Raw genomic sequence first — 26646 nt, forward strand, 5'->3', positions numbered from 1 at the left:
AAATATCGGTAACTGAAAAAATCACACACGCTCAATCGCTCGAAATGACGGATGTGATACAATTCCTACAGTTTTGCCAATTGCCACCTTTTCAATACAATAAAAATATATTACAAACTTACATATTTATTATGATGTTTATATGGTACATGTTTCGCTCCTTTTCGTGAGCATCATCAGCCAAACTATCATTAATCTAAGATTGTATAAGATCATAAAACAATTCTTTTAGTTCAAGATTACTCCTATAAAACTAATTGATAATCTTATAACATTTTAAAAGTCACACAACAATAAAACTATGTCTTAAGCTAACACTTTTTTGTCTAAAATCTTCTTCAGTCTAACATTTTATTGCCGAAACTCATCTTACATAAATATGTAAGTTTGTAATATATTTTTATTGTATTGAAAAGGTGGCAATTGGCAAAACTAAAGGAATTGTATCACAAGTAGATCTTCAATACGGACAAGGAAAATGAAGTTTATAACCTGCAATGATGGATGTGTCCGTGATAGGGCTCTTGTTGTAACCAAAGGATAATACACAGTTTAATATAGGAATTTTCAAGGGACAGGTAAAAACAGTTGTTACAGCGAAGTTCTCATTATGTGCTGTACTTGCTATAGAGGACTTCTATTGTATTTGAAATTTCATGACAACTAGTGGTTACAAATTATTATGAAAACAAACGCCTAACTGACCGTCCACAGTACCTAAAGTTTTACTATTATTGTTTTGCCAATGATTACATAGTGTAAACAAATTAAATAACAATGAATCCCCATAATTACCTGTGATCAATGACTACTCTTATTTCAGCCTCTTTCTCTGGTATCCGAACTGAGATTAAACCATGATAAAAACTAATACTTTCTACCATGCGGAAAATTCAACTAAATGTGTTGTAAGAAGCAAGCCTGTATGATTACCTCCATTTAGTGAATTAATTAAGATCTTTGTTCCAGGAGTTCCATCACTTCCTTGGATCAAGCTTTTCAATGCTGAGAAATCAAATATCTCCTTCATTAAAGTCACATAATCTTCTACAGAATCAATGACTTCAACTGTGAAGGTACCACTTGGAACCTGCAAAATAAAAAACAGTTCTTCAATGCTGATGTTTAATACATAGTGATGATGACAATTACAAAGAATTTTTGACTCCAGGGATAGGAACAATTTGATATGTATAGTGGTCACTATTGATATATAAACATACAGGGTAGCCCACTTAGATCTGGTGCTTTGGCTGACTGGTCAGCGTACTGACCTTCAATTCAGAGGGCCTGTTTTTTGTTGTTGTTTTTTTACAACTTGCTTTACGTTGTATCGACACAGATGGGTCTTATGGCAGCAATGGGATAGGAAAGGCTTAGACGTGGGAAGGAATCGGCCATGACTTTAATTAAGGTACAGCCCCAGCATTTGGCTGGTGTGAAAATGGGAAACCACGGAAAACCATCTTCAGGGCTGCCGACAGTGGGGCTCAAACCCTCTATCTCCCGCATGCAAGCTCACAGCTGCACACCCCTAACCACACAGCCAACTCGCCCAGTAGAGCCTAGGTTTGATTCCCTGCTGGGCAATTTAATCATGTCTGATTAATTTCTATAGCTTGTGGATAGGTGTTTGTGTTTGTCTTAATACATATCTTAAAATACGCATAACAAATTAAACAACAAACCACCACATAAAACATGCAATAATGTATACATCCCTCTACATAGAGTTGGCATCAGGAAAGGCATCCATAAAAAAAAAACTCGTCTAAATCCATTCAAAGTTTTGCACCCCAAGTACTACAATAAAAGCCAAGGAGAATAATAAGAACAATAAGGGGCACAAGAAAGAGTATGCAATGTGTGCCATGTACTTTAAACAGCACTGAGGCAGATATACCGAACTGCTCTTTTTAAATGGAACGATGCCCATTTCTGTTGCATACATAGTTGATAGTAGGCAGCCAACATTTGACACCAAAAATTACACACAACGTGAAGAACTACCTACTGGCTCAAGCAGTCTTGACAAGATATTTTTACAATACACTGAACACACTAAAATCCTACAAAACAACAATAAGCACAAGAAAATATACTGACATTGGTTGGAAGCACTACCGGTATATCTACAGGAGATCTAGCTCAAAGAAGTTGAAGAATGTATATATTTCGGACCAGTCATCTCGAAAGACAGAACCATTAAATCAGATGCAGCGCGTCATTTAAACTCTGGGTGCATGAACTGTAGAGACCTACCTGGGCAGGGGCATTGCAAAAGGTCACGTGACTGACTAGCCAGCTGAAATCACGCCAACGATAGAGTAACGGTATTGCAACAGCTTGCATTCTATGCTAGACTGGAGAGCTGTGAGGACTCGTCAAGATAACCTACAAAATTCAAGTTTTTACGGATTTAAATAGAAATAAATATTAAATGTTTATGCATTTCTAAATATATCTGAGTGTGATTTGATAGAATCTGATGAAGTTCCTTCAAGAACAAAACATGTCATTCCATTTTAATTAAGATCTTTCTTTTTCAAGTATAATTCTGTTGCCATATGTTTTCTTTTTCAGGTAGTTTATAAATGTAATTATTCAAAATTAGCTTTAGCAGACTGAAGAACCTAACAGTTATACATTAACTGAGTCGAAACTGAAAAGAGATGGCTTCAGATATAACAAACAAAACAAAACAAACAAAAAATAAAACTATGAATGACAGATGTTTATGTCCATTATTAGACAATCCTACCCCTAAACCCTACACATAATGTTGCCAACTCTCACATGCTCCTCGATCTAATAATCACTAATACCAACCGAATTCTAACCCATGGGGATCTACGTCTATTTTTATTACGGCAGGGGAACGCCACATCTTTAACTTCGTACCCTGCCGTGCTAACCAGCATAAATAGGCCTGACACCAAATAGGAAGTCGGCCTCCCCAAAATGCGAAACTGCATTATCAAAAGCGTAAATCTCTCCCTCACGGGCAGAGGAATCCTCCATGCGCTCAAAAACAGCGGCATACCAGCTACTAATGCAACCAGGATATTAGAAAATGGTATTCCGAGAGAAAATGCACTGGTTCAAATGGCCACGGAACATGACGTTCAGCAGGCACTGGAATTTGGAATCTACATCTATAGACGGCAGCTCATCGAGGACCCATGCCCAAAACACCTGGAAAACATATTTGAACCGAAACCGGGAACCCGGCCTCCTGAATATACCCCACCACCACAATCACCGAAACCTTGCACCCAGCCACCTCTCTACACTCCACCACCTCAGCAGCCGTCCTATACATTCACTACTCCTACTACTGCTACTACTACTACTACTACTACCATAACCACCACTATCGCTTTCTATCCCACTCTCACCTCACCCAATACTCCCATAACCATCATAGTTACGACCTACCCCTCCCCAATCATGATGTCCCCCATCTCCACCTCTCCAACCAGCTCAACAAACCCAACAACCCGGCTACCCACTAAAGAAGCACCTACAATTAAAGCAGGAAGACCAGCAACACCACCACCAGCACCTGAATCCAACAGAACACCACCACCACCACCACCACCACCACCACCACCACCGGAATGCAACCCCAGCTGTGTCATGAGGGGCGTAAATCCAGGAATCCCACTAAATCTCATCAGCCAGGAACTACGCCTCGCCGGACTCCACTTAAAACGAGCATCAAGAATTCACAACGAAGCCAGGCCCACCTTCATGCTGCGAATCCAGCTCCACACAACCAAGGAAGTCCAGAGATTAATCAAGCAGGGGGTCAAACTCTTTGGCCGCCACCATCGAGTGGAGTCATCACGATCTCCCCCACAACCCTCCTCCTGCCCTACAACTTCTCGAAACCATGCCCGGCTTCCCAACCCCCATTCCCACCCACCAAACCTACACAACCGTTCCTACCTTCTCCAGGTACTTCTCATATCCCTACTAAACTTCTCTTCCCTCTACCAACAAATCTTCAACCTCCTCTTTCCAAACCCCCAACAGTAACTATTTTATAACTACATTGTAACTCATTGTAAATCTGAATCGTATTGTAACTCATTATAACCAATGTAAACCTATGTAATACAAACTCAATAAAAAGCAAGAGAACGGACGCTGCACCCCTTAGCCAAGAGGCCATACATTCACATCACCAAAATTCAAGCTCCCTCCTTTTTATCTTCCAACCCTTTCAAATCTCCAAACCCCGCCAAATCTCCTGGCCAGAGAGAAGGCGTAAACTTCTAGGTGGCCCGCCCCTTCCCTTTGGGAAGGGGAATGAAAACATTCCCCTTGGCCCTAACCCAGGGTCAGATGCCTGCTCTTTGTCTTCCGTGACGTGACGTTTACGCAGCATATTAATTGAAATGTCCCAAATTCAAGCTAAAATTTTAAAAAAATAATAAAATGCAGACACTCTTAACACATCATGGCACAATATTCAGAACACTGATGAAAAAGTAAACGATTTTAATGAGGTTCTGACTTTGTACGACAGACATGCACCACTATGTACTGCTAGGGTAAAGTGGCCTTTAAAGCCATGGCTTTCCCAACAAATATGCAGCCAGACGAAAATCAGGGATGCAGTCTCTAATCACTACATGAAATATCCTACATCAGACAATTTTGAAAATTATAAAAAAAAAGAGTCTGGAACAGGCCACCAAAGTTAATTAGAAATGCTAAAATACACATTCCGAACACTCACAATTCTACTCAGATTTCAAAATCTCTTTGCAAAATGGGACTAAGCAAAATCAAAACAAATGACAACTGCAATGTATCATTAGATGACCGAAATTCATATTTTAGCCCATGTTCCACTCAGATGGACAAACAGACCAAGCAAATGTAACTGAAAGAATATCCTCAAAAGCAAGACAGAATTGATAGCAGTTCTACTTTAATCATATGACCCCAAGTGACGTTAGGTGTGTTCAGTGAAATAAAACTTGGCTCCACTGACCATCATAGAATGAACCTGTCTCTTAAAAAAATTTTTAAAAATAGAAAATAATCCTAGACATCGTACGTCCATCAATCACGAATAACATTAACAACACCCTCATGACTGAGATCTTTCCTTCGAAATGGAAATATGCAATCATCCGACCCTTACCTAACAATAACAACCATATCAGTCCCAAAGATTATCGTCCTATTAGTATCCTTCCTATACTAGGAAAAATATAAGAGAAAATAGTACATAAGCCAATGACTGAATATTATACTTTACAAAATACTTGACAAACATCAATCAAATTCAGATTAAACTACACTACTGCCGCAGTAACTTACCAAGGGAGATGTTCAATAAATTTCCAATTTCTTTTCAATCATTTAAGAAAAGGCTAGGAAAATAACAGATAGGGAATCTGCCACCTGGGCAATAACATTCAATCAGTGATGGATGAACGTTGTTGGTTAGATGGATAATGTCCAAATAGAGGAGGTGATTAATATTAAAGAAGTAATAAAATGTACCTATGATAAGAACAACATTTACAATAAGATACAAAAGTTGAAAACTAGAAAAGCAGCTGGAATTGATAAGGTTTCGAGGGATATACTAAAGACAATGGGCTGGGACATTGTACCATATCTGAAGTATATATTTGATTATCGTCTGCATGAAGGAACTATACCAAATGAATGGAGAGTTGCTATAGTATTTCTTATGTATAAAGGAAAGGGTGATAGGCATAAAGCTGAAAATTACAGGCCGGTCAGTTTGACATGCATTACATGTAAGCTTTGGGAAAGCATTCTTTCTCATTATATTAGACATGTTTTCAAAATTAATAACTGGTTTGACAGAGAGCAGTCGCGTTTAGGAAAGGTTATTCCACTGAAGCTTAACTCGTAGGATTCCAGCCAGATACAACAGATACCTTGGATTCAGGTCAAATGGACTGGATCACGATTGACCTATCTAAGGCATTTGATAGGGTAGATCAGAGGTGCTCACGCTGGGCACTCCTTCCCAGCTCAGTAAGCGGGCTGGCTGGCAGGTGATGAGCGCAGCGTATGCTATTTAAACACAGTGAGATGTGGTAGCTACGTCACAGGCAGTGAAGGCTGGGCGAAGTGCTCCCAGTCACCCTCGATCACTGCGGCGATACACGAGTTTGAAAAGGAGACTGAAAATAATGAAAGAAAGAGGGCAGAAATCCACGTCATTTTTTAATTTACATTGTAAGAAGTAAGTTATTTACGTTAATTGCAGTTTATGTATTTTGACCGGATACAATAAAGAGTTAGGCCTACAACATCCAATATTTTTATAATGTACGTAATGAATTACAATTTTCACTCAAATTTCCTCGTTGGTGATTACTTCCTTGAGTGTCTCCACGAATTCCTCTATATTTTCCTCACTGTTTCCAGTTTCGGGTGCATAAACTTGGATGAAATTTTTCATTTCTTCTTCCATCCTCAGTCATACTCTGATTATTCTATCACTAACATAGTCTATCTTATCCACATTTTCATCCAGGATTTTGTTAACAATCACTCTTACTCCATTCTTTCCCTCACCTCCTCCACTCCAGTATAGGGTGTACCCTTTATTCATCCTCATCACTCCCTTTTCCCTTCAGTTGACCTCACTCAGTCCCATCATTGCAACATTCTCTTTCTTCATAAAATCATCCAACTCTTCTGATTTTCCTTTCAGGGCCATAACATTTATTATTCCCACATTCATAATATTAATTGCTGTTTTCCCACTTATCACAGCTCTCCTAGCACAAGAACTGTGCGTCGCTTTTAGCAGGGTACGCCCTAACCTTTTCCAAGACTGATAATTACCACCACTCATTTTAGGCTTTTGTTTTGATGGGGTTGCCACTCCCAAAGGCGTTTTATTCAGCAATTATTCAGGCCGCCCCTTACATGGAAAAGAGAAGCCCTTGCAGCCACCCCTAACATGGGAAACAAATGCTGCTGATGAATAGTGTACTCACACTATTTCCTGAGTACTGACTGCCTCATCTGCAATCTCCACCATTCCAAAGTCCATCTTCTCCGCTGTAGATTTCGTTGAGGTCTTCGCTCGTTACCCTTACCAAATGCTACACACCAGGTCAGTGTGCTCTGGGACTCTCATAGGCATGCTCGCCACGCCCTGGATAGGGCTGCCTCTGAAGTGGGTCCCTACCAGCTTCTTGCAAAATGTTTAATGTTATTGTTTTTAACGACTCACTAACTACACTTTGACGGTTTTCGGAGACGTCGAGGTGCCGGAATTTTGTCCCACAGAATTCTTTTACGTGCCAGTAAATCTACCAATACGAGACTGACGTATTTGATCACCTTCAAATGCCACCAGGCTGAGCCAGGATCGAACCTGCCAAGTTGGGGTCAGAAGGCCAACGCCTCAACCGCCTCAGCCACTCAGCCTGGCTTGAAATGTTTAATGTGATACTTAAAACTGTAGAAAGTAGATCTCACAAATGTAACAAAACTAATATTAAGTTCTATTAATCAAGATGAAAATTGCAGAGGTTAATAAATTTGAGGGATATTTAGAAAGATCATGTTTAACACGCACGAGGTCGCGCGAAGGCATATTGCTCACGCTTAATATTCTAATGAGCTGCTATTTTCCTTTTGCAGTGAATGCTCTGATAAAAATATAAATATGTACCCTGTTTAACTGCCTTTCAACTAGTACTAACATAATTACCCAGTAACAATATTTTCTCAATGTAGAAAATTAATGAAATGCTTTTGCAAAATCTGGTAAAATTACGCAAGTTTTTAATAAATGTAATAAATAATAATGCAGTGATTAAAACTCCTACATAATTTGTATTGAATAGGTGGACCCCCATACTTCAATTTATTGCTTCGTGGAATCCTGGATGCGCTGATGTATCTCTGTGATGGCAGGTTGATTCATGTTATCATGCTGAAGGAGGGAATTTTGAACATTTTATGGAAGAAAGAGTTTTCACGTGATATGCTGGTACGTTCTGTTCCTGTGTGTTTCCCATGATTAATGTACTATGAAGTGATAGGAAACGAGTTCTAACATGGAAATAAAGTGTTTCCAGACCCATGTCCACGCAACATACTTTCTTCTTCTACATGGGAGGAATGTGTCCTGAAAATTTGGCCATTCCTTATTGTTACACCCTCTATTACAGATCTAGTGCACCTCACATTCCCATATGTGGTGATGCTTTTTTTTTTTTTTTTTGCTAGTTGCTTTACGCCGCGCCGACACAGATAGGTCTTATGGCGACGATGGGACAGGGAAGGGCTGGGAGTGGAAGGAAGCGGCCGTGGCATTAATTAAGGTACAACCCCAGCATTTGCCTGGTGTGAAAATGGGAAACCACAGAAAACCATTTTCAGGGCTACCGACAGTGGGGTTCGAACCTACTATCTCCCGAATACTGGATACTGGCCGCACTTAAGCGACTGCAGCTATCGAGCTCGGTATGTGGTGATGAATAGCTTAAAGAATGAATTTCCCAAGGCTACTCTCATACATACACAGAAGTTGGTGTCTTCCATTCCCTTGAGGATGGTTGCCTAGTTGTACTTCCTCTTAAAACAATAATCACCACCACTACCACTTTCCATTCCCTTAGCCCTCACATCTCCCCCACATTGCTTAATACCTATTTATACCCTTGTGTCCTATTTCTAAACCTTGTATTCAACAATCACCAATTACCAACATACTACCTTTGCTACAGACTCTCAGTACTATACTACACAGTGGCTCATACGACTGGTCCATCTCACACTTCCAATCTCCTTCACAAAGTGAACAGACCAAGATCATTTTCATCCTTATTCCCTGTAATCATCAAATCTATCCATGTGAGTTACTCAGTGAATTGTACTTTCTTTCAATATTTTCACTAATCCAGTCTATGTCCTTCTAATCATCTTATCAAGGAATTTATCCATCTTATCCGTCTGCAAACAGACTTCAATTTCTGTATCTTAGACCTTGGAATATTCACTTCACTGTAGATCAGATAGTGATTGATCAGTAACATCAAGATCTCCGGAAATTTCTTGACTTCCCTTTCTATGGATACGTAAGAAGACATGTTCTGTCGTATGGTTTTCCTCATGAACTACACCATATTACTCCTCACTCTGACCTATTCCATTTGAAACTCATTACGAACACCTCTTAGTCCCCTAACGCTTCTTCCATACCTTCCCTCACCTGAAATACAGCTAATTCATATCACAACCTATCTCTATTCCTCGAACCATAGGCCCTACTGGTACCGCTTGCACCCCATCAAATTCCAGGTTGTTTGCTGAGCCATTTTCAAGGAGTTCCAGGACTGTTCCAATAATAATGGCTTTAGGACAGAGAGGATTTACCACACCTAGATGCACATATGTGAAAGGATGGCCATGACATAGGTCACAGAGAAGGAACTGAACAGTTTACTCACTGCGCAGCGGCACGGCCAGGTATGGATTCCAGCTCTGTGTTCAGTAGACAGCCGGGGTATGAACCTCCCATCGGCCATCCTCAAAATGGTTTTCCATAGTTTCCCATTTCAACTTCATGCACATGCTGGGATGGTACCTTTCTCAAGGCTGCAGCCATTTCCTTCAGATTCCTAGCCTGGACACTTACACCCACAGACAACACCCTCACACAGCAGTACATGTAGCTTGACCCCATGGGGTGTACCAGGAAAAAACAGCTACACAACTGGTGAGCCAAACATGTACTCAGACACTCCCGGCACTAAAAGCCATATGCTATTAAAAAAGACATGTTTACAAGAACCAAAATAACGAAACACAGATTTTATTCAATAACTTCAGGGATTTATTTTAAATTTATCTGTATTATTTGATAGAGAAATGCTGTCAATAATATCAAGAACAGTATGTATGTATGTATGTATGTATGTATGTATGTATGCTACCCTGAAGATCAGAGGTGCTCATGCTGGGCATTTCGTCCCGTGGGCACACAGCACTGTACTAGGAGTATGCATAAGTCTTTTCCCATTTCACTGAGAGGTGGCACCAGCAAACAGTACGCAGCTTATGAATTTGACACATACGTCAGTTTGTTCATCTGATATTAACCTACCAACACACAAAAGGTGAGTCCGCCAAACACTAGCGTCTGTGTTGCATCGTTCAGTGATCATGTCGACGTTTGTGCCTGAAAAAGAACATTTGCAGCACGCATTGCTTTTCTTATTTAATCGAAAGAAAAAGGCTGTGGAAAGTCATTGTTTGCTGGTAGAAACATATGGTGATTACGCCCCATTGATTAGAACATGTGAGACATGGTTTTGACAATTTAAACGTGGTGATTTCAATGTGAAAGACCGTGCACACTCGGGTAGACCACAAAAGTGCGAAGCCTGGCAAAACCGTTAATGCACAACGCTATCGCCAACAAATAATTAATTTAAATGACGCATTGATTGAAAGACGACCAGAATGGGCCAAAAGACATGGCAAAGTGATTTTGTTACACGACAATGTGCCATTTCACACAGCAAAACCAGTGAAAGACACCTTGAAATAGCTTGGATGGGACATCCTTCCCCACCCGCCGTAATCCCCCACCCCTGGCGCCATCAGACTATCGCCTCTTCGCATGAATGGGGCAAGCGCTCGCAGAACAGCACTTCAGCAATTTTGAGAAGGTTGGAAAATGGCTCAACAAATGGTGTGCCGCAAAAGACATGAATACCATGCCAGAAAAAATGCTTAACTTACCTGAAAGATGGGCAAAGTGTGTAGAAGCTGATGGCCAATATTTTGAATAAACGAAAAATGAATTTCCCTTGAAAATGATGTGTTTTCTTTACCACAAAACTGGGAAAAAACTTAGGCAAACACCTGGTAAGCAGGCGAGCAGGTGATGAGCGTTTGCTACTCAGTCACAGTGATGATGTGGTTACGTCACAGGCCGTAAAGGCTGGGTGAAGTTTTCCCAGTCACTCGCAATCATTGCGCTGATACCAGAGTATGAAATGGTGACAGAAAATAATGAAAGAAAGACGACAGAAATCCAAGTCATTTTCAATTTACGTTGCAAGAATTAAGTTATTTCTGTTCACTGAAATTTTGTATTTTGACCGTATACAATAAAGAGTTAGGCCTTCAACCTCAAATTTTAACGTACCGGTATGTAAGGAATTACAAATTTCACTATTATATTTTAAGAGGTTCTTTAGAGATATTTCTAATATAATATGGAGTTAAGATGGATAAGCTGTGGCTTCCGGTTGCTTGAATTTAAATTATCTTATACACTCACCAACAATCCTATTATGCTTATTGAAAATAACATCAGTTACGTTATCTATTTGAAGACATGCTGTACATCTACTTGGTAGACACATTTACATTGTTGTATTTTAATCTTAGATAGTAAATATCTATGTCCACACTCATGATGAAACTCCTCACCATTATCATCGGGCACCTGATAAGTTTTAAGTAGGCTACTATTTTGAGAAATCCTGTGAACAGGGAAAGTCACATAACACTAGAACACTGCAAAATCAAGCTGTAAACTTGTTGAATTATGTAAATACATTACATTTTGCTGAATGAATAACTGGAATTTTACTTTTCTTCTTTTTCTACCACTTTTCCCATATCTGTGGGGTCGCAGGTGCGAACTGTGTCGCACATGTGGATATGGCCCTGTTTTAGGGCCAGATACCCTTCTTGATGCCAACCCTATATGGAAGGATGTAATCACTATTGCATGTGTTGTTGTTGGTAGTGTAGTGTGTTGTCTGAATATGAAGATGAAAGTGTTGGGACAAACACAAACACCCAATCCCCGGGCCAGAAGAATTTATTGGAAGCGACTAAAATCCCCAACACAGCCAGGAATTGAACCCGGGACCCTCTGAACTGAAGGCCTCAACGCTGATCATTCAGCCAATGAGTCAACAGGAATTTTAATTTTAAAAAATGAAAATACTGTCATTCCCATCCAAGAAATTGTAAATTGTAGCTTGTACGCTTGAACCCTGTATTTTTGTCAACTGTACCACAAAAATTATAACTCGTCAGTTTTCTTTGAATGTACATATAAATAAGAAAATAAAGCTGACTGTTTATATCTTGGAAACGTCTACAAGGAGATTCCCACCTTCCAATATAGTACTTGTCAATTTCTTATAGCTAGTTTATGAGATTTATAAGCCCCAATCATCATTTCACTGAATAGTGGAGGGAAGCTTCGTAGTCGCAATCGAAAGACACTGTTCCGCTTCCTTGCAAAGTGTGTTCACTCTCTCGCTTCACTGTGATGTAGACTTGCTACATAAGCTGCCCGCATTTACATTAGGTCAGCCCAGCCACACTGCGCTAGCCTCAACGGGTTCCCAGCTGAGCATTTCTGCTGTAGCAACTGTTGATACTGTGGTCACAGCTACATGACCTCCAGATTTATGTGGATGAACCACAGGGATGTGAGTTTTCATTTTAAAAATCCCATGCAGAATGGCTGGGATTCAAACCTTAACTGCCTTGATGAGGAGCCATCGATGACAACTCCTGGCTTTCACGCTCAAAGAACAATTTGGTATTCATGGTATTTCACTCTTTAAGTTTCTTCTTTCAGACTATCATCATCATCATCATCATCATCATCATCATCATCATCATCATCATCCATTGCTAACATATATTTACAATACAATACACACTGTAAGGAACTCAAGACATGGACTGTTGGTAAACAATGCTGTCTGTATTTCTGTGTGACACTGGGATTATGAACTTCGAAAAATGAAGTAACGGAAGAAGAAAGGCAGGGGCCACGAAGGGCGTGAAAATGAAAGACTCCCTAGGCCTCGAATGCTCTAATACCGTCGGGGTCGAAACAGAACAAGAGTTGACCAAGGGAGGTCGGACAGGATAGATGAAAGTGTGGAACCTGGCACAAGTAAATGGAAGAAATGCCAGGACTCAGCTAAGGGCTCCATGGTCGCCAATCCACACTCCCAAGTTGAGAGCCCCTGGGGCCCCTTTTAGTCACCTCTTACAACAGGCAGGGGATAGTGTGGGTGTATTCTTCATCAGCGTCCCCCACCCACAGGGGGTAATATAAGTTCTCACAATACACACTGTAAGGAACTCAAGACATGGACTGTTGGTAAACAATGCTGTCTGTATTTCTGTGTGACACTGGGATTGTTGAACAACAGTTTATTTTTATTGGTATTCAGTATACATTACACAATACAACCGGCATTGCGATAATGACGAGAGTATGAATGCACTTGTAGACTTTTTAGATGGAGATTATGGCTATAATTACGTTTTGGAAAATTAATCCAAGTTCGAGGGTTGTGATAGCAATAGTGAAAGTCACTCGAGTACAAAGAGTATTGAAGAAAGTGAGTGATAATGCCGCATTAGGTCCTTCCAAACGCGCATGGTCCATGACACAAAAGAACCGTAATGATTGGAAATTGGAGAAAAAAGACTTTAATCATCATATATATACATTTCGTGGATACAGTGGTGTTTCAGAAATACTTGCAATAAATTTAGAGTCTGCTCACCATCCGAATTTGCGATGTTCTTAGAGTACACGGAATTGCTCTTTTTGAAATTATTTTGAATCAAACATTTGTACCGCAGCCAACAGTCATTCAAAATGGGTAAGTCCTTTCAGTGGCATGAATGCAAAATTTGAGTGAATTATCTTCATTAGTTAGTATTTTATGCATGCTTTTGTGTGACAGGTACACTCAAACTACTGGCAGACAAATTAATTCTGATTCCACAGTAAACAGTGTGGTCATTTATTTAGACTTGAATGTGTTAAATGCAACTTTTATGTGAAGCATTCATAGTTTGCCTGATTTTCTTTTACAATTTTTCTTAACTTTCAACCAAATTTCTGAAATAAATCTGTGGAACTTAGTTGGATGCAGATTGGCCACAATTTCCAAGAGTATGTGTCTTCCTTATATTCAGTGAAGTAATGAAGACTTTTCATGCATGTTTTGATGGTATTCCTATCTATTATTTTAAAACTTATTTGATAAATTATCACAAAAGGAATTTTGCTCTTTCTATAATTATCTCAAAGCAGAAATGAAGTGTTTCTTTTGACATGTACAGTGTTTCCACCATTATCAATGAACTGTTTAACTGAATTGATATAGTAAGCTCCACCCCCCCCCCCCCCTTGAAGTACAATCTATACTTACTTGTGCTCTTTGGTATAATGCTGATTATTTACCAGTAAAACTATCCACCTTGAAAACCTCAATGATAATTGGTCTCATAAGCACATTTTCCATTTCAAAGCCAAAGGGGAATTGCAGGCTATGGGTAAAGAAAATTGTACCTCTCCCCTTCAGGTGCTCAACACAATTTAGAACACAAGGGCTGTTCAAAATATAACCAAACTTTGAAAGTAACCTTTTACAGGGCTTACCTGCAACCTAGTTAGCAGTGCGTGTTCAGAAGTACTACTTCTCCAGTGAATCTACAGTTAATTGTGAACCTTAGTCTCTTCAACAATCTTCCACCAGTTATCTTGAACCAACGCTAAAGCTTTCCAATTCCTATAGCCTACTTCCTGAAGGTCTTCAATGACTCCATTCGTACATCCATCTAGTTATCAGACACTACATCATCCCCTCTGTCCCCCTGGATTCCCATTTAATATCTTTTTAGGTACTTCCGTATCACTCATTAGTGCTATGTGCTTTGAAGTATTTCCCTCCTCTATTAATACAATGCTCCCAATGTCGCTTCCACTTATGGAAGCAGTCGTGGCAAGATTTGGGGAACGTGCGCAGTTCCACTGTCAAATTCAGTTTGATCTATCAATTGACAAACAGTCATCCTTTTAGGGTAAATTTCTGTTTGTGGAGCAGAAAGAAAGTCAGCCGAGGCTATGTCAGAAGAGTAGGGTGGATGAAGAAACCTAGTTGCCTTTGTGTCTGTCAAAAATTCATTAATCAACAGCAATGTGTGAGCTGGCGCACAGTCATGGTAGAGGCTCCAGGAGAAGTTTCTCCTCAAATCTTGCTTTCTTCTCCTGACATTTTCTTCAAACATCTCAAGACCTAGTGATGATACCAGCAGATCGCCACTTGACCCTCACGTAGGAATTCATGGTGTATAACACCACTTATGTCCAAAAAGACCATCAACAACACTTTGACTTTCAATCTGATCTGCTTCGCTTTGTTTGGTCTTGGCAAATACGCATTTGGTTCATCTCCGTAATGCTTTTCCTAGTTTGAAGCAAAAGAGAATCTTGATATGCTGCACGTGACATTCAGACATCTTGACAACAGCAACACATACTCAATTGACTCATGAACTAACAGCAGCTAAGTAATAACTAACCTGTTTCAGAAATGCATGGCAAACGGCTAGTTACTTAAGAAAGACAGCACTATACAGTGCCACTTACTCGAAACCACTATGACTTCGCATTTGCATGGTATTTTCGGAAGTTCTATTATTCTTTGAACAAGCCTTGTACTCCACAAAGCAGCACAGTCCTCTGTCATGCAAGGAATTCATTGCAAAAACACTGCAAGGATGTTTCTATAAAATGGATAACTCACCTTACTTGTGTAAGTACCAATAGTATCAATATCACATTTCAAGCCAGGAACAATCTTATATTCAGAAATTGTTTTGCTGCACTCATAGATCTTATTTGTAACTTCATCTGGGGCAGGACCTGGAAACACAATGAAGTAGTAATGATCATAATTGAGATAATGATAAATATTGAATTCTGAGGGAGCACGTCTATAACTGTGATATCTATACTGACTGTTATGAAGATGGTGTCAAATTTGAATCTAAGGTCTATCTGAGGAATTTTGTGTACATATTTGGAACATACTTGGGAGGATGTCAGGATCTAAATGATATGGTAGCAACTCTTGATTATGAAACCAAACATCTACAGCTGTGATACGCTGAATATGTGTCTGAAAGCATCCATCAGTACTTACAATTTCACCCCAAACAAGGATGCTTGTGGCATGCATTGACTTTTTAACAGTTAGATAATACCATTAATTTTGTTCAGGCAAGGAGAAAAAGACACAGAGTGTGTGCTGAATTATCAGCTTGAAGGCTGGTCAGATGTCCAAGATTAATTACCATTACACATGCCATACCAGGATGAGCAGACACCAAAAGATCCCATTTAAAGATCTATTGGTCTGCTTAACTTTGTGGAATATATCCACATCACACTGGCCAGTCTAGTCCATTAGTGAATCCAAATACTTAAACACAACCTCGCCGGGCTGAGTGGCTCAGACAGTTAAGGCACTGGCCTTCTGACCCCAACTTGGCAGGTTCGATCCTGGCTCAGTCCGGTGGTATTTGAAGGGGCTCAAATACGACTGCCCATGTCGGTAGATTTACTGGCACGTAAAAGAACTCCTGCGGGATTAAATTCTGGCACCTTGGCGTCTCCGAAGACCTTAAAAAGTAGTTAGTGGGACGTAAAACAAATAACATTATTATTAAACACAACCTCGCCAAACTCAAAATTCAAATCCTCACCTTCTAACAAGATATTCTGTTTTATCCATACTTACTGCTAATCCCCAGTGTCTATGCACATCCACTAACTTTCTCATTTGATTCATGGCATCATTCCTATCCAGAACTGGAAGTTCTTGAAACAGTAGTAGTAGGGTTTATCAATTCTTTTTTGTTTTACAATTTGCTTTACATTACAGTAGTAAATGTAAGCATTGATGCTATACAGGCACTGCCTATTCCCATTGCCAACTTCTAAATATGACATAAACACAGTTGTGACATAGAACACCATTGTCCTAATCCTTTACTTGTTTAAAAAATTTCTGATATCTTATTACCGACTTTCACAGTTGCCTCGCATCTGTGGTACATTCTTTTCACCAACTCTATTGTTGCAGCATCCTCACCAACATTTTCCAATGCCTTCCATAGTAACTTCCTTGCACAGAATCTAAAGCCTTTTCTATATCAACAAGCATGAAATGAATATCTTGACTTTTTTGCTATTATTTTCTGACACATCTGATGTACAGAAAAGATGTTATCCACACAACTTTTCTAAGCAATAAACCCCACCAGCTCCCTTTTCCAATCTGTTCTTTACTATGCCACTGAACAACTTACTCATTGTACTCATCATAATAATTAAGAGGGGAATTCCTCAAGGCAGTATTATTGGACCTTTATGTTTTCTTATATATATAAATGAAAAAACGAAATGGTGTATGGCTTTTAGTGCCAGGAGTGTCCGAGGACAAGTTTGGCTCGCCAGATGCAGGTCTTTGGATTTGACGCCCGTAGGCGACCCGAGCCAGCGAAATTAACCAATTAAGGTTAAAATTCCCGGCCCTGCCGGGAATCGAACCTGGGACCCCTGTGACCGAAGGCCAGCACACTAACCATTTAGCCATGGAGCCAGACCATATATATAAATGATATGAGTAAAGAAGTGGAATCAGAGATAAGGCTTTTTGCAGATGATGTTATTCTGTATAGAGTAATAAATAACTTACAAGATAGTGAGAAACTGTAAAATGACCTCAATAATGTTGTGGTACGATGATAAACAGAGTTAAAAGTTATGTTGTGAGTTTCACAAATGGGAAAAGTCCTCTCAGCTTTAATTACTGTGTTGATGGGGTGAAAATTCCTTTTGGGGATCACTGTAAGTACCTACATGTTATTTAATATAAGGAAAGATCTTCACTGGAGTAATCACATAAATGGGATTATAAATAAAGGGTACAGATCTCTGCACATAATTATGAGGGTATTTAGGGGTTACAGTAAGGATGTAAAGTAGAGGGCATACAAGTCTCTGGTATGACCCCAAATAGAGTATGGTTCCAGTGTATGGGACCCTCACCAGGATTACTTGATAACTTGATTACAGGATTACTGGAAAAAATCCAAAGAAAAGCAGCTTGATTTGTTCTGGGTGATTTCCAACAGAAGAGTAGCATTACAAAAATGTTGCAAAGTTTGGGCTGGGAAGACTTGGGAGAGAGGAGACGAGCTGCTTGACTAAGTGGTATGTTTGCAAGAAATCAGCTTCATTTCCCGTATCAAATCTTATTTACATTAAATCAATAAAAGTAAATTTCCACCTGTTTGATACTATATATTTGCTTTAAGCGAATTAAGTATTTATAGTACATGTTTCATTCCTTGGGAACATCTTCAGCTACATTAAAATGCATAGGTGAAATTATGAAAATTTTTCTTGTTCTCAAAAACATCTTAAACAGTACCTTGTTATGCTTAAAAATATTCATTTTAAAAAGACAAAAATAATTAAAATCTGGGGAGATTCTAAGAAAAATTCTTTGTAATTTCACCTATGCAATGTAATGGTAGCTGAGGATGTTTCCAAGGAACAAAAAACGAACTATAAATGATTAATTAGCGAGTTCGATAGCTGCAGTCGCTTAAGTGCGGCCAGTATCCAGTATTCGGGAGACAGTAGGTTCGAACCCCACTGTCGGCAGCCCTGAAAATGGTTTTCCGTGGTTTCCCATTTTCACACCAGGCCTTAATTCATACCTTAATTCAGCCCACGGCCGCTTCCTTCCCACTCCCAGCCCTTCCCTATTCCATCGTCGCCATAAGACCTATCTGTGTCGGTGCAACGTAAAGCAACTAGCAAAAAAAAGATTAATTTGCTTACAGCAAATACAGACATGCCAATTTTCAAAAGTAAAAAATCATGAGAAATTTGGCAGCGAATCACGACGTATTACGACACATCACTGATGCCAGAACATGTAATACATTATAGTTCAATACATTAACAACTCTATTTGGCCTACATACAGTATATTTCATTATTTATATGTGAACACTAAATACTGGACATACATGAACTTTGGGAACATGTGACTTCTCATCCTTCAACATGCTAAACACATTACGACTAAATGTTGTTCAACACACCCGTAGCTGGTTTAGCCCTCTTCAGAAACTCAGAATTAAATTTTTGCTCAAAGCACTTGCCTTGCTTGAACTGATTTTAAGGTTGAAAGTTTCTCCAAAGTTTGTTCAAGCAGCAAGGATCTGAACTGTGCTTTTGTCTTTGTGAGTCTGCTAAAAATCCTTTCACATTCTGCATTGCTATGTGGAATTGAATCGATTATTTCAGAAAGCAGTCAAGTGCCAAAAAATGAAAAAATGAGTTAATGACAGAATGTGTTACTAAGAGGGTATACGCACATTTTGGTGCTGAAACCAGTCAAGAAACGTCCTCCTATAATGGTCAGGCATTATGTCGAATTCCGTATTTAGTTCAGAAACCAGTTAAGTGACACCGCTTGACTGGTTTCTGCAGTAAACTGCTGGTACATTTTGTGATGTGCCGCATCTTTCCGGTTGGTGCTGCTGTTCTGGATCCGGAATAGCCAGCTGTTCAGCTGTTTTTATTGTCGTTGTTGTGTTTCTGGAATCGCATGTTCGTAGTTTTGTGAACAACTGATTCAAAAAGTGTTTTTGTTTAGTGCAGTGTTTTTATAATCGTAGTGATATGTCTGAAAGTTCAGAAGACAAACCTGTATCTAAAAGAAAACGAGTAGTGGTAGACAAACAAACTCACATGCGTAATATTATTCGGAATGCAAGTTTAAAAGGAGGTGGTTATATTTCTTACTCAGACAAGGAAGTACCTGGTCTGAGCCCTACATTATTCTTTGTTGTTTGTTTGTTTGTTTTAGGTGTCCATCAATATCAAGAAGATACGTGAACTAAATGCCTTAAAACCTTACCTGATGGAATATGAACACTTTCATGGCAGCATTTTACAATGGCCTCCTACAGAGACAGAATGTGCTGTGGAGTTTGTGTATGAGGATTGATTACCTCCTGTCATGATGAGCAGGCATTGCTGATTTCATCCTTTTGTATCAGTAATACAGTCTACGCCTATTAAAATATGTTCTTTTTCCACAAATATGGGGTTTATGATAAAATCCTTTCAAAATTCAAGAATTATCCCATAAAAATATGTTTGCAACACTCGTTTATTTCAGAAACCAGTTAAGTGGAAATTTTTTCAGATTTGTTTACAGCAAAGTTAATAAGCACAAAATATTTTTCCTTAGATAGAAATTATTAAGAGATATAATACTTTCAAGCTAAAATATTAAAACCCCTACCATAACATTTTGTCTGATGCTAGACAGTTTTTTTCATTTTCCCAAAAATGGCAGACTTGGCGCTTGACTGGTTTCTGAAATAATCGATTCAATTGATAAAATAGCAAGCATCACCTTAGAGAGTCTGTCATATTTAAGCTGATTTCATCTGACCTACCAATTCCCACTGAACATCACTGAACGCAGAGTTCCCTTATCATCAGTTCACAATCATCCTTTTGATTTGCTGAGTATGATACTCCACATCAAGGAGAGAGGAGGAGCTTTTTGATGAAAGGAACTTGAACAGTCATTCTTCACGTGACAAACCATGGCCCTTAGCATCATCAGCAGTTTCTTTTTTTTTTTTTCTTTTTTTTCTTTTCATTTTTTAGGTGAAACTGATGACTGGGTTTTCCTTATAACTGAGGAGTGTGGTCAAATGTTATGACCATGCTTCACCTTTTCAGACGAACAAGACACATCTGCACTTAGACTATGCTTAGGAATTTCGTAAGTCTTCAAAGTTCCCATCTGAGAATCCTTACTCACAATTTCGCTCTTGAATAAGGTAACCAAAGGGTCCCACTGCAGCAAAATCCTATCTAAACACCTTCTTAGTGATTACCATCGAGTAGGCACATGCTTCAGAATTTTCCTGATTTCTGTGTTGTGTAAAGTCTGAAATTCTCTGAACTTTTCTTTCCTCTTTGCATTCCTTTCCAGATAATGAAGTATACCAATTATACTTTCATCTACATTTACAGGCAAGCACGCCACACTCTTCTCCGCAGCAAGATTAATTAGGTGACAAGAGCAGCTTACAATGACTATGTTACTATTTTTTCCGCTTTGAACATCCTGCCACACCATTCTTTAATCCTACCATTACTGGATCGTTTCAACACCAAGAACTAGGCAGCTTTTTAATGGAATGCGGAATACCTGAAAAGTTAAGAGCAAAAGATTGGCAATGTTAGGTCCGGTAGTATCCCCTTGTAAATTAGGCACAGAGAGTGGAAAACTTTGAATTTCATTGTGTTCAGGCCTAAAAAATGTTACAACAATAGGATATATTTTCAAGTCACTTTTATTGCTACCATCAGGAGCAACAGAAAGTGCATTCACCTGCAAATGTGATACAATTTTCGCCCTTCCTTTCATGCACATTTCTGTAAGGATACCTGCTGTTTTCGTTCTAACACACCCACATTGTTTAGCGATTTCCAAATCGAGAAACATCTTACGAAACAAAGGCCCCACATGGTCGGCACGATTTACAGGCAGGTTATGTTCTATGATAAATGACGTAAATAAAGCCTCGGAATTCATCACAGGATTTACATCTTGGTTTTTACATGAAAAGTTCAGTAATTGAAATGATCCACCTGTTCAAGTTTCAAAATCCATATCTGACATTCAATCCACTCAGGATTTTTCCCAACTGATATCACCTGGAAATGCTAATTTTCTACTTGTTGCACCTCTTCAAGTTCCAATCTATATATATAAAATAAGAGTTTTGTCTGTACATTGCTCAGAATTTGAAAATAATGGTATTTCTGTATCGGTCATGTCCATAGTAACAAGAAAATGCACTTTTTACTTTTCCATAATTTCTGTCTGTCTGTCTGTATGTACACGCATCACGAGAAAACGGTTGAAGAGAATTTAATGAAAATCGGTATGTGAAGTCGGGGGATGAGCCTCTACAATCTAGGCTATAAATCATTTTACTCACGCTGAGTAAAACAGTAGTTTAGGGGAAGGCCTGAAATTGAATTCTCAACTATTTATGTTATTAGTGGTCTAATGAAAATCGGTATGTGAAGTCGGGGTATGACCCTCTACAATCTAGGCTATAAATCATTTTACTCACGCTGAGTGAAATGGTAGTTTAGGGGAAGACCTAAAATTGAATTCTCAACTATTTATGTTATTAGTGGTCGTATTTTAAAGAAAATAGGGATGCGAAGTTGGGGAATAAATTGCTACCACCTAGGCTGTCAATAATTGTATTCACGCTGAGAAAAATGGTAGTTTAGGGGAAGGCCTAAAATTTAATTCTCAAATATTGTTATTAGTAGTCCCATCTTGATGAAAATCAGTATGCAAAGTCAGGAAATAAGTCGCTATAGTCTAGGCTGTAAATTATTTTATTCACGCTGAGTAAAATGGTAGTTTAGGGGAAGGCCTAAAATGTAATTCTCAAATATTTCTTATTAGAGGTGTAATCGATGAATGCTACATAACTAAGGTTATATAGTATTAAATTTCCTATTATTCATGTCTTAGACATAGTTACCGTACTGGCTATGATCACAAAGATATTCATGAATTTGGATTTTTGTTACTACTGTAAGTCCATATCAGCGCCGAGTAACGAGAAAATGGGTAAACAGTATTTAATGAAAATCGGTATGTAAAGTCGGAGAATAAGAAACTACAGTTTACGGTATAAAATATTTTACAAATCAGAGTCAAAAGAAAACTAAATGTGAAGGCCTACAATATAGAAAGCTCGTAACATTGATCAACAATAACATTACATTGACCATTGTTTGTCGTGATGTGCTTTGTGTCTTCTGTTGCCCCTTATCTCCAGTAGATAGGATTACTGCTGCGTACAGAGTATTTTTTATTTGATTTACGCCGCACCGACATAGATAGGTTTTATGGCGACGATGGGATAGGAAAGGACTAGGAGTGCATTAGGCCTTAATTAAGGTACAGACCCAGCATTTGACTGGTGTGAAAGTGGGAAACCACGGAATACCATCTTCAGCGCTGCCGACAATGGGGTTCGAATGCACTATCTCTCGGATGCAAGCTCACAGCTGCGCACCGCTAACCACACGGTCAACTCGCCCAGTCGTACAGAGTGTAACAGCCTGCCTGAATATTGATGGGAAGTAGCTGGTGAGTTAGATAACTTTCTTCTTTAGCATGCCATTCCCCTGGTTTATAAATTTTCTGATACTACTGGTATGTAAACACACTGGATCATCATAGCATTCGGGCTATTCAATCCCTACTCTGAGGCACTGATTGGAATGAACAATGTGCATATTTAGCAGAATAATGGGAGACGAGTGTTCATGGCAATCTGCGACCTGGTCATCCCAGCTCTGGAACTTTGGACTATTAGATTGGCACTGCAATCTAACCGCAGCACTATTCGTTAAAAGTGATAAAACGTGCGGCTTTCCATTTGATCGAGTATTTTATATGATAGCATTGCTTTTAATTGCTACATTCATACTTACGTTTTTGTAATGACCTATGTTGATTTCAGTTAGGAAAACCACCTAAGTCAGTCTTTCTGAGAATCCCGTAGCGAAGCACGGGTACATCAGCTAGTATAATATATTGCAACCTTTCAGCAGGCTGCTGTTAACACCAAACTGCTTACTACATTTCCACCTAACTGAAGCCCTCCCTGCCATTTTATATCTTTTGGTAAATTATATGTAGACTATGAACAAGAAGAATAAATGACTATATAGAGCCTTATATTAGAGTCCTGCAGTGAGGCCCACTGTGCAGCACTCGCAAACCCACAGACACCGGCAGCACAGCCTGTGTAGTGTCATCTTCTTTTGAAGCAGCGGCTTACTGGCCCACAGCACTGATCCCATTCAGCCCACCACAGTCCACTGCACTGGGCGAGCTGAGTAGTCTACCTTGACTACTTCCTCGCAATAATGTGTGTGCCGTGTACAACTAAATGTTCATTTCACACTTCTATTCGGATTGCTCGCTATACGAATTCCCCTACGGTAATGACAATTTTAAAGTATGCTAATTGCAGTTTGAAATAAAACGATAAAGATCTCTCCTGTACTGAAATAATAACAACAGAACCGAAACTTCATTAGAAAATCTAATATTTGTGTGCATTTGGCACCAAGTTAACTGGAAATGAATCTAAATAACACAACGTAAATTAAAGGTGGTGGTGGTGATTATTTCAAGGGGAGATACAGCTGGGCAACCATCCTCTATTAATACTAACCAAAGAGAAAACATGGAAGGGATTTGACACTTCGAGAAATGAAGATATCGGCCAAAGGAAAGCAAGGGCCATGAAGGGCATGAAAATGAAAGACTCCCTAGGCCTCGGATGCCCTAATACTGTCGGGATCAGAAAAGAACAAGAGTTGACCAACAAGGGAGGTCAGATAGGATAGATGAAAGTGAGGAGCCTGGCACAAGCAAGTGGAAGCAATGCCAGGACTCAGCTACGGGCCCCATGGTCGCCAATTCATATCCCAAGTTAAGAGTCAGTGGGGCCCCTTTTAGTCACCTCTTTTGACAGGCAGGGGATACCATACGTGTTATTCTACCGCCCCCACTAAAAGGGGGTGCATATTCAAGGGACCTCTCTCACGTTTAACTCAAAATGAACTAAAATCTATATATATAAATAACTTGTCCTGACTGACTGACTGACTGACTGACTGACTGATTCATCATCGCTGAGCCGAAACTACTGGACATAGAGAAATGAAATTTTGGGGATACATTCATATTAACATGTAGGTGCTCACTAAGGGAGGATTTTTAGATATTCCATCGCTAAAGGGGTGAAAAGTGGGGTTAATTTTTAAAATGAGGATATCTATATCAAAAACTTAAGGGCCGCTTCACACTAGGCGACGAATCGGCGACCAGCCGCCCGTGCTTGTGAAACATTGTTTTAAATGGAGCTCTTCACACGGGGCGACTCAGTTAGCCGAGCTACAGAAAGAAGCCTGGCGACTGACCTTGCAGTAGCTCAGTCCCGCTACCGGTCGCCGAGGCAGACTGCACAACCCCGGCTGGCGACAGCTGGTGAACCATTGTTTTGTATTGGAGTCTTCACACTAGGCGACTGTGCAGCCCAGCTACTCGCCTTCAGAACACCCTTCAGTGCCATTGCGCTTTACTCGTACGTTCTCAGTATGAGCGATCTACCTAAACAAGTGGGCCAAATTAACAATGAAGATTTAATTCTACAAATTGAGCAGCATCCAGCCATCTGGAACCTAAACTGTAACGAGTATAGCAATAAAGTTGAAAAGAAAAACGCATGGTCTGAAGTAATCACGCATTTCTTCAGTGACTTTGAAGAAAGAACATCCCAGGAAAGAAACGAGCTCTTTAAGTAAAATTTTACAAATAGCCTTTACGTGACCTCACTTTTATTAAATGTTCAATATAATTGAGATATTGTCGTCCGACTCGTTTGGCTGTATGCTCAGCACAACGTCCTTCGGTACAGAGAGGCCTGGGTTCTGGGTTCGATTCGCGGTCGAGTCGTGGGTTTTTTTTATTTATTACAATTTGCTTTAGGCAGCGCGACTCAGACAGGTCTTACGGCGACGAGGGGATAGGAAAGGGCCAGGAATTGGAAGAAAGCGGCCGTGGCCTTAATTAAGGTTCAGCCCCGGCATTTGCCTGGTGTGAAAATGGGAAACCACGGAATGCCATCTTCAGCACTGTCGACAGTGGGGATCGAACCCACTATATCCCGATTATATAGACAAGGATTGGGCAATTTGTTTAAATACGCTTCTATGTAGGAACCTTATACTGGAAAACTACTAGGATCTCAGTTCAACTTACCTCAAAGTTAAGGCTAACTTTTCTTTAGCCGGTATTGCTTTTCTCGACTTGGTATCCATTCCAGTAATATCTTCTTGCACACTTTCGAAGAGTTCATCAAAATATTTCTTTGACATTCTGAAGCAACTAAAAAACTTTGTACCAACATCACATAAATCGTCGAACAGTTTATAGAAAAATCCTTTTTCCAAACGATCTTTCAACATAGGATGTGAATGAACCCTACGACGCTTTCTTTCCTTCTTTCTTTTCGACAACAACAAGAGTAGCAATAGACACTCCTCTGGCTGGGAACTCATGATGAAAACTGCTTCTAGGCCAGGGAAGGTGGCTAAGTAGCGCTACCGGCGACCGCACGGCGACACGGAATTCACCTGAGCTACTCAGTAGCCGATTCCAGTCGCCTAGTGTGAAGCGGCCCTAAAGGTTTAGAGTAATAAAAATTGGTATTTGTAATCTCCTCTAAAAATAAAGAAACATGTATTTTTTTGTTTTCGGAAAATCCCATCAACGGGGGTGAAAGGGGGGGGGAAGGGTGTGAACACCTTTTATGAGGAGAATTATATCTAAAAAACTGAAGATGTTACAGTCATGAAAATTTAAATTTGGAACCTCCTTTAAAAATAAAGAAACACGTATCTTTTTGTTTTTGGTAAATCGAAATAATAGGGGGTAAAAAGGGGGGGTGAATTTTTAAAATGAGTGTATCTATATCTCAAAACTTTAAAGTTTACAGATGTAAAAATTGGTACTTAGAATCGCCTTTAAAAATAAAGAAACAAGTATTTTCCCCCATAAAATCCCAATAGGAGGGTTAAAAAGGGGTGAAAAAGGGTTGAATGCCTTTAATAAGGATCCTTAT

General features: G+C 39.5%; 1 protein-coding gene across 1 annotated transcript in view; it reads right to left on the minus strand.

Moving 5' to 3' along the window:
• Positions 1–26646, minus strand: part of Pgm1 (phosphoglucose mutase 1) — a 182848-nt gene that overhangs the window by 121894 nt on the left and 34308 nt on the right. Inside the window, exons 3-4 of the mRNA XM_067140390.2 lie at positions 15612–15730; positions 934–1090 (exon numbers count right to left, since the gene is read on the minus strand). Of these exons, the coding sequence (XP_066996491.1) occupies positions 934–1090; positions 15612–15730 (276 nt within the window). The remainder of the gene's footprint in view (positions 1–933; positions 1091–15611; positions 15731–26646) is intronic.

Source organism: Anabrus simplex, chromosome 2, assembly GCF_040414725.1.
Source record: "Anabrus simplex isolate iqAnaSimp1 chromosome 2, ASM4041472v1, whole genome shotgun sequence".
NCBI classification, from domain to species: Eukaryota; Metazoa; Arthropoda; class Insecta; order Orthoptera; family Tettigoniidae; genus Anabrus; species Anabrus simplex.